This window comes from Solanum verrucosum, unplaced genomic scaffold, assembly GCF_900185275.1.
Source record: "Solanum verrucosum unplaced genomic scaffold, falcon-dt-bn FXZP01000299.1, whole genome shotgun sequence".
Classification (NCBI taxonomy): Eukaryota; Viridiplantae; Streptophyta; class Magnoliopsida; order Solanales; family Solanaceae; genus Solanum; species Solanum verrucosum.
Window position 1 is genome coordinate 918,159 of NW_026019922.1, and position 13,364 is coordinate 931,522.

The window sequence follows — 13,364 nt, forward strand, 5'->3', positions numbered from 1 at the left end:
TTGGGACTTTTACTATTTTAATAGCTATGTACTTGTGACTATCAGATTTTGGGACTATATTTCTCTTTTTGAGTGTATTTATCTTATGTTGTTCTTATTTTCTGCTATTTTCATTAAATTGTTTAAGTTATTTCTCGTTGATTGTTATTTCTACCCAATATGTTTGTTACTTGTCGTTCCACAATATGGATTGTCTTACCTACTGGTGAGTTATGGTAGGTGTCATTATGAATCGGGGTTTCGGGTCATGACACTAAAATAGTCCACAACCAAGCAAAACGGAAGAATCTCCAAAGTTGATAACTGTCTTTTGATGATAACGTATAACTCAAAATTAACGATGGAGAGAGGTGTAATAACTTTTACCTTGTGAAAGTAACTTATAGCTTCTGCCACTTACCACTAATTCACTGGAAAACCAACTGTGCAAACCACGAAAGAGAAGAACCACATGAAACACAAAGAAATTTATGTCAAGCGATGAGTTCAATGTATAGAATAATTTTTGTGAAGCACTTAAGTTCTAATAATCAAACCCTAAGGAGTATTTGATCAAAGGAGAAGTTAGAATCTCTTTTTCAGTCTTAGGACGAAGATGGTTTTGGGAGAAAAATGATTTTTGAATATGAAATATATCGATATCAATTTATTCCACCGACCTGGGCCCACCTTAACCTGCATGCTTGCGCAGTGTGTACAAAAATGTGAATATCTCTCTATTTTGAAGTCGTATTAGTAAACGCTTTAATGTGTTGATAACTAGATTCATAGACTTTTAATTTTGTAGGTTATCAACCCTCTAAATCTTTATATATTGAGAGATATAGTCATCCAAAGTCAAACCACGTACGAGACCACTTGAAATACTTCCTCGAAATAAAATCTTCAAATAGATTTTTTGTTACGAAGCTCCCTTTGGCCTAAACTGTTAATTTAATTATTTAATCACCTACATATATCTATTTCATGGTATGATCACTCATTTGGAAGTTTATTTTCACTACAACTCATCAATGAACAACGCAAGGCGAAAAACTATAGGAAAATTTTTGGTGCATACGTCTCAGTTTAGGGAGTTAGTTACCTTAAAATATATTGGGTGTTACATATTCACTAATTATTATTTCACTAATGTGATTTGTAGGGATGTGCCAAAATCGAACCGATCGATAAATGGAACCGAATAAAGTGTTGTTGGTTTATTGCTATTGGGTTATTAGGTTAACAGTTTATTAATGGATTTATTTAGAAAATTATCGGGTTATTTGTTCAATTTTGGTTTTTTAATATTGGGTTATTGGGTAAACCGATAATTCATGAAGACTATAGTAATTTACTATTGTACTTGTACAAAAATATTAAATATTAATATCAATACCTTACAAGTTACTGCATTTGCCCTTTAGCCTTCAATTTGCACTTCACAATAACTTTGAGTTCACACCTTCACATTATACAAAATGTCAAAACCTAAAGTAAGAACCATATTCCTCTTGTCGCGTCAAATTGCTGGAGGAGTCATACAAATATTTCATAAGAAATTTCTCATTGGTTAAATCGAAAATCAAATCATTAAGGATCAAAACCGATAAACCGATAAAAAATATATAATCGGATTGGCTATTGGTTTATCATACTTGAAAACCAAAAATCGATAAACCGAATCGATAATAGATAAAACTTAACTGAATCGACCGATGAACACCCCTAGTGATTTGTCATCATCAAATCTGTTAAGAATATATTGAATCATAATATAGTTTCACATTTTAATAGATTAAAATAATAAATCAAACTACATAGATTATAATAATTATATCGAAATTAAAAGTATAAATACATGTAATTCACTAGAGAAATTATTTATTAATATTCATAATATAAACAAATATCTCTACTTGATCCGTTCAGTACATACGAAACGTACTAGCGCAAGAAGTTGAAATATTACCGCTGTCATAATTAATATCAAATTATATTTAATCTTATGCTACAATTATTTATTGTGAACATTTATTTGTAACTTTGCATGAGTTAATTAACACTCCATATACAAAATTGTCTACGATATATGTAAAAGTCAAACATATTAACAGAAAGATCTATTCATATAAAAACTTTATACAAAGTAAAATAAAATAAAAAGTGTTTACTAGGGATTAAAATGTAATACTATAACTTACCCTCATGGCTAATAGTATACGCCAATAAGTTTTATTTCTTCGGGTGTGTTGTAGGAAGGAAAATATTTTCTCAGAGATTGCTTTTCAAAAACCTCAATGGATTAATCACTTAATTATTTTCTTGTGTGCTGTAAATATATAAATAATATTATTTTAAAAGAATTTGTATATAATGTATAGAAACATTATGGAATTGGTGGGTGTGGGCGTAGGGCTGTGAGGTGTGGGTTATGTACCGTGGGGGTGAGGTGAAGATAAGATGGGTTTGGATGTTGCTGAGGATAACAATCAATATGATATATCATTTATGGAACCTTCTTTTCCCTCATAAACGTTGTTTTTATCATTTTAAAGAAATTTATTTCAAGAGAAAATGTTTTTCTACAAGATTTGACCAGCCGATCATGAGAAAATTAGAAAACGATGTTTCAAAAATATTTTCTCTCTCTTTTTCTATTTGTCACACCCTTTATCTTTTTCTATCTTCTTTTTTTTAGTGGTTAATTAGTTTAGCACCTTATATGTATTTATTCAAATATTGGAGGTCCATTTCATGAGCAGAATAAATAGACAGATGCTACACACACTTACTTTTTCAATTTCTCTAATAAAGAACTGCAAAAGTAACATCCGGAGGCCAATAATTAGGAGTTATTAGTTCTATATATCCTTCTAACTTTAATCCTAGCCATTTCTTCTTAAACTGCTTCATCTCCAACTTTTGCCTGATTTGAAGACTTTGATATTTCTTTTTGATCAACAAATTCAGATTGAACAGCCTCTTCACTACTGAATGATTTTGATGATTGTTGGTCCTTGCTCTTGCCCCATATTACTAAATATAGTCCAATTATAATGATTGCCCCTCCCAAAACTCTACATTAAACAGGCACAAGATTAGACATCCTATTTTGCACTCAACCACGTATTATAAGAGTTAGTTTGACTCGACACGAAATTTAATAAGGATATGTGCATTCTGGGAAAGTAAGTCGTATAAACTAGGACAAAGAGAGTATGTAATATACCTTCCCAAGTTTAGCTCCTCGGATAAAATGAATGAACCCAAAATTGCGACGATAACCATATTTAGAGGATTAAATGCAGTAACAAAAACGGGTCCTTTTTCCTTCATTATCAATCCAGAGACATAATAGCCAACTCCAGAAGTGACCATTCCCTGCATCCATAAAAAACAAATTATCCTCTCCGACTAAATATATATGGACACATACTAGACAGGGGTGGAGCTAACAGAGAGTTCGGGGTTCGAACGAACTCACTAGCTTTTTTTTAGATCGTGTAGTTGTATTAGAAAATTAAATTAATATACATGCATATTAATTGATGAACCCCTAATAAAATCAGTGGTAAGAAAAGGGCCATGAAAATGATTTTCATGCTAGAGTTGTGTGTTCAAAATCCCCTCTTTGAAGAAAGCATGTTTTGTACTAATATTTTTTTTCTGTCCTAAAATTTCAAAATTTTCAAACTCTTAATCCTAACCCTGTCTCTGATACTAATTAAGAGAATGTTTAAGCTTACACTATAAACGTAAGATAAGAATGTAGTGTCCCATTGGATGGCCCAGATTGAAGTATTGCCCCTTTCAACCACAAGGGTCAGAAGAGTGCCTTGCAGAGCTCCGGCGGAGCATATTAGACAAGTGAGTGATAATGTTGCAGGGTATGTCTTCAATGTAATTGCCTGTTTGTTTGACATATAAAAATAAGAAAAAGAACTAATCATCTTTTGTATATATATACTAAATAAAAGAAACGAATTAATATTATAATATTGGATAGTACCTGAAGGTTGTAAAAGCAGGCCCAACAGATACAACCTGCTGCTATGAAAAGAGCACCCTTAATGGGTTGTAAATCACTAGGAGAAGATGGAATAATATTGAGGTGATGTCTGGTCCAGGGCAATCCAATTGTAGGTCCACCAATCAGTGTCATAATCATCGCACCACCAAATGTCACTGTTGTTCCTATTATTTTTGCCTGACTTGATAATCTCTTAATATTCACCCTCTCAAGCCTACACGTTTCAATTCAAAGTCTCAGTTTATATGATTTAGTTTTTTTTTGTCTGTCATATATTTTTATATTTAGTAATAATTTAATTTTAAAATATCAATTTTACTCTTAATGAAATGATTTATAATCACAAATATCTATGATTTATATATTTTAGATTACAAATTTCAAAAGTCTTTATTTTTTTCTTTTAACTTCGTGTCAGATCAAAATATAACTCAGATAAATTGAAACAACGAATAAACTAAAAAAGAATTGAATTAAGACAAACATGTTAGAAACAAATTAATTGCATGCCTATGAATAAGTTGGAAAAAAGATGGTTAATGAAATACCTTAATATCCAAGCCAACAAAAAGGTGAGGGCTGGAAGCAAATTACACATTGCTGCTGCAGAAGTTGCAGTAGTGTATCTCAATCCTGTGTAATACAAGTTCTGGTCGATGACAGGTCTGCATGCCAAAAAGTCAGTTTTTGTTTTCAGTGAACTATTGGGCAATTTGCTAAGTTGAAAGGAAAATAAAAAAGTAAAGTATTGTCAGAGATGTTTACTCCACTAAGCCCAGCAACATAATCTTCAAGAAAATGGATATAGTCATTTTTGGCCTTATTTTCCTGTGCAATAAAATAACCACAGAAAAACATTAATTAGCCTTTAACACAATCAATAATAGTAACTTCATTTAAGTAAAAAGAAGTTATAATGCATGAATATGCTTCAATTTTTTTGTGTGATTTTGTTTTGGAACTAAATTATAAAAAGTAAAGAATACTTTTAAAATTTATAGTCTTAAATAAATTAAAGGTTATATCAAAATGTTACTCCGTTCATTTAAAAAAGAAAAACATATTTTCCTTTTTGTTGTGTTTTAAAAAGAATGACTCTTTCCTTTTTTAGCAATACTTTAAATCCAACTTTTCAGATGATATGTTTAAAACCATAAATTCAAAGAGTATTTTCGTACATTTGATATAACTTTAATTTAAAATCACAAGATTCAAAAAAATTCTTTGTTTTATTAAACGTCATGCCAAATCATCAAACCGTACGGATTAAAAAGTGAGTTGAGAATTGACCTTTCAAAGAGCAAGGCAAATGGAGCAAAGACAATAGTGGCAAAGACATTTCTGTAGACGGCAAAGGTGAAATGGCTCATGCCATGATTTAGAGCAGACTTAGCAATAATGGCTGATCCTGCATATCCAAATTGCAACAATGTCACTGCCAAATATGGTTTACCTTCCTTCACAAACTTCAGTAACCATGACATGATGCTTCTAATTTTCTTTTTATATATAAGTATATATACTCCACTCAATAGCTTTCTATCTTTTGTTTCTTTAATTCCCTATTTTGTGGTGCTTGCTATATATAGGCGCCAAACAATGCTATCTAAGCACGTCTCCACATCTAAACTCTATATCATCTCCACTATTGAGTGTCTTATAATGGAATCATACAATCAAACACTTCTCTTCTACCACATAATGATCACTAACTCTTTTTTAAAATGTTTCTCAACATGATATATTAAACTCATAATTCTTTTTTCTCCAATTATTTAATTATCTTAATTTACAGGTACAGAAAAGGTGTCCAAACATTTCTAACAACTATATATGCCTACACTAAATATATTTAAGAATAAAGTACAGAAATTCCATACATTTGGGGCTAATTACATCATATGCTGGACGTTTCTTCAATTACAAAAATTTTGGATTTTTCATTGTTCTCGAATACATTATTTGATTGTCCGATACATTGCAAATTATATATTATTTAATGGTAGGGATGTATCAGAGAGGGGATATGAATGTATTCAAGAGGGGATGTATCCGAGAGGGGAGGAATGTATTCGAGAGGGAATAGGGATGTATCCGGAAAAAAAATTTGTAATTTTTTTAAATGATATGAAATTTTAGAGATTATGATATATATTAAGTTGTGTATTTATGTAATTTTTTCAATATTTATTTTAAAGGCACCTTATAGTTAGGGTGTCTTCTTCAATTAGTCCCTAAATTATCACTAGTCTAATAAATTACCCGAACTTGTCTATTTTGTAACCTTTACCCCCGAGACACTTATATACATGAGAAAAAGAGTGACTATACTCTATTTTAAGCATGTCAAGATGAATAAAATTGAAAAATAAGTTCCCAATGATTGTGTATTTCCATTTTTTCTTGTTTAGATACGATAACTATTTAGTTAAACGTTTTCTTTTTCTTTTTAAGGTCAATTCTATAAAAGAAAAAAAATTGTTAGAGCTCTTTCATTTTCTGTGAAATAAAAAGTTTTAGCAGAATAATGAAGTTCAAATTGTATAATTTTTATTATATATGTTAAATTAGGTCTTAGGCCTAACTCACACCCTAAAAGCTAGCTCAAAGGGAGGAGGATTGCCTAAGCCTTATAAGGAGTTCACCCATCTCATTAACCACCGATGTGGGACTTTTGTCATTCTTTAACACCCCACCTCACGCCCAGTGCTTAGCATCTGGTGCGTGGGCAATTTTTGATTTTGGGGGTCCCAACATCGGGTGAGATGGGCCCTGCTCCGATACCATGTTAAATTAGGTCTTGGGCCTAACTCACACCCCAAAAGCTAGTTCAAAGGGAGGAGGATTGCCTAAGCCTTATAAGGAGTTCACCCATCTCATTAACCACCGATGTGGGACTTTTGTCATTCTTTAACAATATATTATGTAGATGTAATGACTTTATTTTTCAACGGTGCATTTTTTTTCTTTTCGTGCAAAATCTGTAAAAAGAAATGTCTATAATTTCATTATTTATGGAAAAATTGTTTTTTTTTTTAACTAAAAGTTTAATTTCTAGTAAATTTCTTATGTATTTTTTTTATTTTTTTTGTAATTTGACCGGAAAATAAAATCTAAGAAAGAGAAGTTTTTTCCTTCTTTTAATCCAAATAAATTTTTGTAACTAAAAATAAATAAATACTTTTTAAAAATATATTGTGGACAAAAAATTCACTTGGCAAACAAGTGTATTTCACTCTCTTAGGATAAGAAGGTACGCTCGAATGTGGGTGGAAAAACATGTCAAATTTAAGGGGATTTAGGTATTCTGCCATTAATCGAATTATGTCTATTTTTAGGTTCACTATTTCCTAAATGAAACAATAATAACCAATTTAAATTATTAAAAGAATTAAGTGGGCACCTTTTTTTCTTAGATAAGTAAGATCAATACCTGGAACCAGTTAAACATAAAATATGATATAATACATCGATGCTGACAAGGGAGATAGAATGCACTAACACAAACATTTTTTCTTAGTGGACATTCAGCTTGGACATTGAATTCATTCAATAAGAATATTCTCAGGATCATTTGATTAACTTATAAAATTAGTTATAATGGAATAAATTATGTTTGAATTAGTTATAATGAGATAAGTTATACATAGACTATTTCTTATTAATTAAAACTTGGCTTAAGTCATCGCCGGCCCCTTAAAGTTGTCCGGATAATTCACTTAGACACCTCAACTAAGACTAGTACTTATTGAACACTTTTACCTATTCAAAAATTATTTCTATTAGGCATTTTTTGATAATCAGCAAAAAATATGAAGAGTGTGTGATATACTTGCGGTGACATGGCAAAACAGCTAATTAAAAAATAACATGTGGCACTGGGCCTCGAAAATTATAAAAAAAATAATTTTATTTAAAATTATTTCAAACACATTTATATCTAATTTTTTAAAAATAAAAAGAAAAAAATGAAAATGTCAACCTATTCTACCCAACCCCACCCCTACCCAACCCCCTTTCATCTTCATCTTCTTCCCAAAACACATTCTTTCTCAAATCACAAAACCTACCTTTTCATCTTCTTCCCAAAACACATTCATTTTCAAATCATAAAACCTAATTTCTTTTCAAATAACTTGAAGATTAACTTTTTAAAAATATATTTATATTTTTTCATACTAAGAGTGAAGAAGAAAGAAAACAATTTCGGCAGTTATTCAAATTTTTGAATATCATTTTTGATAAATTTAATGGGTTTATATATGACTTTGAGTAAAAATATTTGTTCGAAAATTGTGATAAACAAATATCGGCTAACTTATTTTATACGTAAAGTTATTTATCTTGTTTCTTCTTCTTCATATTTGTTCCATTATTTTTATGAGATTTGAAATAAATCATACAAAAGAAAGTCTTTTTTTCAAATGTGAATCGTATGATTACTTCATAGTTGATTTTCATTTATCTTCATATTTGGAAGAAATAATATTCTTTTTTTATATATAAAAAAGAAATTAAAACAATGTTGGAGGTAAAGTGAAGAAAGTTTTGCAAATTAAATTATGAAGAAGATGACTGGTAGGGGGTGGGGTGTTTTTCTTTTTTGAAAAAAGTGTAAATGAAAGAAGAAAAATGTTTTTAAGTTAATTATAATGCCAAGTGTCAACAAAAGAAGAAAAAATGTAAACAAATAATCAAAAAAGACACTATTTGAATCTTTTCACGCGCTTCAGGGAGGTGCAAAACACATTTTTGTCATATCAGCAATTTGTGCTTAATAGGTACATGTTTTGAACAATTTAGGTATTCAATAGGTACAAGTCTTAGTTTTTTAAAAAGAAATTCTATATAGAGCCTTTTTCACTTTTAGTAGCTTTATAGAAAAAAAATAGGATTTCCTTATTAACTTTAAATTAGATAATTACTTTTAATTTTATTTAAAATTTCAGTGAAAGGAAAAAAAATGATCAAAATTTAATGGCTACTATACTTTAATTTTTTCCTTAAATTTTTAAGTTGTAGGTCTCTAATTTAAGATTATTTTAACAGATAATAGAAATTTTGAATTATTGAAAAAATAACTGATTTATTAACTATAATTTAGAAATTAATTAGGAGCCTTTTGAAAATGTAAAAACAAATGCAGCAACTGGGATTTGAACTTGTGCGCATGCCAGTCCTTAACACGTTAGCTTTAGCTTTGCTAAAGAAATCGTCGGGCTGAGAAATTTCCGACGTAATTTTACTTATTTAACCATTCAAAGTATGATTTTACTTATATATACGATGTTATTTTTGGACTGTAACACCTCGCTATTTGAAAGAACTAGAAAAAAAAACTAGAATTAGAAAGAGTCATATTTGGAAAGAATGAAAAATCTGGAAGATTGGTTAAGTTATGTTAAGTTTGAGTTTTTGGTCAACTTCAAATGACTATATCTCCTAGCTCAAGATGAGTTAGGTGTGCTACCAGATACCGTAGGAAAGTTCTTTGAATTATCTTTCCAACGCCGCCAAGTTTGCTCAATTCCGAATTTGTATAAGTGAGATATGTCCATTTGAAGTTGGGTTGTTCATATAAGGAAAGTCAAAACCGAATTTTGGAAGGATATTTTGGTCTTTTCCATACCCAATTAATTAATTTCATTTTTAGAAGTTTAATTGGGGTCTAATCAGAATTATATCAGTTTACGCTTTTACCAAAACACGCTAGGGCTTGGAGAAAAGAGAAAAGAGGAGAAAGAAGAAGAAAAGTTCAAGATTCGTCAAGTTCTTGCAATTTTGGTTGTGGATTTAGCCAAGGATTAAACCCACGCGCCAATCATGATTCAATTCAGCATAATTGTGTTCTTGAAAGAAAAGATTATGAGTTCTTGATGAAATTTGTTTAAGTTCTTGTGGGTTCTTGTTATTGAAATTGTTGAGACGGTTCTTGAGTTTGATTCATGAAATTAGGTGTGTTTTTTAGTAGATTCCTACATATATTGGTGTTATAGTCTAATCTAAGTGTTTGGGGAAAGAACCAATCAAATCTAGAGGGTTTACAGTTGAAAAACAAACAAGAAATTTCGTCAAAAATCTAGGGAGGGGGCTGGGGCGCCGCGCATCTCAGAGCACCCCAAAGGGGTTCCTGAAATTTGGCCTCTTGGGCGTCGTGCCAGCTAGAGCGCCCCAAGCCAGTGTCTGAAGTTTCAAAGCTAGCGCCTCGCACCTCTCAGAACTCCAGGGTCGCCAAGTCTTCTACCTTTTCCCACTTCTTTTCGTTTGAGTTCCCTAGCAACGTACCTAAGTTTCCTAGTTGTTTTCTACACTCTAAGGTATGTCTAAACATCATGAAATTATCCATAAACATGAGATCATGAGCCTTGAATCCATAATTTAATTCAAGGAAAGTTAAGAGTCAAGTCAGGAGAAGTTCATAGAGTTTTCTAAAAGTCTTTTACAAATATTTTAACTTTGTTTTAAGGCTTGAGTTTTGAGTTGAGTAAAGAGTAAGAGTAAAGTTTCATTTCTTCAAATGATTATACGGGAACTAAGTATTCCCAAGAGTTGAAATGTTTTCACATTTAAACAAGAAAGGAAACACTGATTTCCAAGAGAGCCTTTGGGCTAGTTTTTGAGTAATTATCTCAAACCACAGAAAGAGTTTTTATTATTAAAACATATGAGCTGAGTATATTTTGGGAGTAGTATTGAGCACCATTATGGGGACGAGTTCATAATAACTCAAGTCTCCATAAACCATGTAGTCATCGTGGGAAAGAAAGGGTCAAACTTTTTAGATGATTCCTTAGTGTTTTTTAGCATAGACTAGTGAATCCACTTAGTTGAGGCATTCTATATCACGGCAAGGTATAAGACAATTCTGGCAGCGTGGGCGAGACGTTGTATCATCACTTTAGCTCATAGTGATGGTTGTCGGTTAGAGAAACTCCCACAGTATAATATTACTTTGTATGTAAACTGAGTTGTTGTGTTTCTTTAAACATTGAGTTGTCACCTACTGTTTTAAATGCTTTGGATAAATTGCACCTTTATTGTTGTTTTACTTTGCATTTGAGTTGAGTATCCATGAGTTGAGTAAAGCTAAGGTAAGTGTTCTTTTCAGATTCATTTCAAGCTTATGTCATGTTTAGTTTTCCCCTTGCATGCTCGTACATTCAATGTACTGATGACTTTTCGCCTACATCTTTTAATGATGTAGATACAGGCAACCAGGATCAGCATCCAGCGCCTCATTGATCCAGTTAAGCATTCAGAGTTAGTTGGTGAGCCTCCTTGCTTCCGGAGGATTCCCTTTTCATTTCTTTGTTAGTTAGTTGCAGGATGATCGGGGGTCTTGTCACGATTTTCCCCTTAGTATTTAGAGGCTTCATAGATAGTTAAATATGAATCCTTTAGTCTTGTATTTCAGATGTTTTGCTATAAGACTTGTGTTACCATCTTAGTTTGCATGTTTCTTTTAAGACATTGTAAGTTATTTCATAAGTTCCTTATTTGAGACTATTTCTTGTGTTTAAGTCTTCCGCTGAGTAAGTAAGCCAGGCCAAGGGTTCGCTTAGGGCTAGCAATGGTTCTCGAGTGCCAGTCCTGCCCAGGGTGTAGGCTCGGGGCGTGACAAACTTGGTATCAGAGCACGGAGTTCAAAAGTCCTAGGGAGTCTATGAAGTCGTGTCTGTAGAGTCCTAGTTATCGGTGTGAAGCGCACCACAACTATAACTAGGAGGCTGCAACATTTAGGAAATTCCTTCACTTCTTTCATACTCATTTTGTGCAATAGAGTTCATCTCTATAAAGTTTATTTCTAACTCATGCTTGTGCATGTCTTTCAGTTGATCATGCCTCTACGAAGAGCTGTCCGAGGTCATCCTACTAGAAGGAATGTTGAGGAGCAAGGGGTACCTGATGCACATGAAGTGCAACCCCAAGGAGAGGTCACGAATGCTGAATTTTGGGAAGAAATTTGAATGCTAAGTCAAGTTGTGACTAACCAAGTTAGGCAACAAAGAGGGGCTCGACAGTAAGAGGCAGATACTTCGAGGATCCGCGAGTTCTTGAGAATGAATCCTCCAAGCTTCACTGGTTCAAGCAATACTGAGGATCCAGAAAATTTTGTTGAGGAACTGCAAAATGTGTTTGAGGTTATGCACGTTGTTGATGCTGAACGAGTGGAACTAGCTACATATCAATTGAAGAGTGTTTCTAGGACTTGGTTTGACTAGTGCAAGAAGATTAGAGAAGATGATGCACCGGTTTTGAGTTGAGCTATGTTCGAGAGTTCTTTCTTGGGGGCGTTTATTTCCCCGGGAACTAAGAGAAGCCAAGGTATGGGAATTCCTTACCCTTAAGAAGGATTCGCTAAGTGTTCATGAGTATAGTTTGAAGTTCACCCAACTTTCCCGATATGCTCCGGAGATGGTTGCGAATATGAGGAGCAGGATAAGTCTATTTTTTGTTGGGTTGTCTCACTTTCAAGAAAAGAGGGCAAGGCAGCTATGCTAATTGGGGACATGGATATAGCAAGGTTGATGATTTATGTACAGTAGGTTGAGGAGGAGAAGCTGAGGGGTAGGGAGGAATTCAGAAACAAGAAAGCTAAGACAGGGAATGAGTTCGGGCAACAAAGAAATAATGTGAACCGTTTTTCTTTCCATCAGAAGCAAAAGGGACCTGCTCCATCATCTGCTAGTGCACCTGCACTCAGAAACAAAGATGAGTATAATGGTGAGAATTCGCAGAACTTCAGAGCTAGACCAGCACAGTCTCAGGGTAGTGTGGCACAAGGAGGTAACTAGGATCCTGCATGTTCTAAGTGTGGTAGGAACCACCCAAGTAAGTGTCACGATGGCTCCACAAGTTCTTTCAAGTGTGGAAAAGAGGGTCACTTCATGAAAGAGTTCCCTAAGAACCGGCAAGGCAATGGGAATCAGGACAATAGAGCCTAGTCTTCTTCAGTTGCTCCACCAGACAGAGCTGCATCTAGAGGAGCTACTTCAGGTACAGGCAGAGGAGGAAATCGTCTTTATGCCACCAGTCGCCAAAAGCAAGAGAATTCTCCAGATGTTGTCACTGGTATGCTCAAAGTCTTTACTCTTTATGTGTATGCTTTGCTATACCTAGGAAAGAGTTTATCTTTTGTGAGCCCTTATGTTGCAATGAAATTTGATGTTCTTCCTGAGAAACGTTGTGATCCCTTTTGTGTTTCTACACCTGTAGGGGAATCTATTCTTGATGAGCGAGTCTATCGTGATTGTACCATTTCCATCAATCACAAGAGCACCATGGCTGATTTAGTTGAGTTAGACATGGTAGATTTTGACGTCATTCTTGGTATGGACTGACTTCATGCTTG

At 33.0% G+C, this 13,364-nt stretch overlaps 1 protein-coding gene across 1 annotated transcript; it reads right to left on the bottom strand.

The window, feature by feature from the left end:
* Positions 1-2,881: 2,881 nt before the first annotated feature.
* LOC125823435 (WAT1-related protein At2g39510-like) lies at positions 2,882-5,540 on the bottom strand. Its single transcript, XM_049502821.1, has 7 exons — positions 5,303-5,540; positions 4,778-4,840; positions 4,561-4,677; positions 3,992-4,226; positions 3,729-3,890; positions 3,212-3,363; positions 2,882-3,059 (listed from the first exon to the last, which is right to left on the bottom strand). The coding sequence occupies exons 1-7, from the start codon at positions 5,494-5,496 to the stop codon at positions 2,882-2,884; spliced, it is 1,101 nt and encodes a 366-aa protein (XP_049358778.1). The 5' UTR covers positions 5,497-5,540.
* Between the last annotated feature and the right edge of the window lie 7,824 nt (positions 5,541-13,364).

What these genes read in the sequence shown, in the direction of transcription:
- LOC125823435 (XM_049502821.1), bottom strand. Translation starts at nt 5,496, where the DNA reads ATGTCATGGTTACTGAAGTTTGTGAAGGAAGGTAAACCATATTTGGCA. An exon ending in ATGTTGCTGGGCTTAGTGGA is followed by an intron (nt 4,678 to 4,777) that starts GTAAACATCTCT and finishes TTTGGCATGCAG; the next exon opens with ACCTGTCATCGACCAGAACT. An exon ending in CCTGCTTTTACAACCTTCAG is followed by an intron (nt 3,891 to 3,991) that starts GTACTATCCAAT and finishes TCAAACAAACAG; the next exon opens with GCAATTACATTGAAGACATA.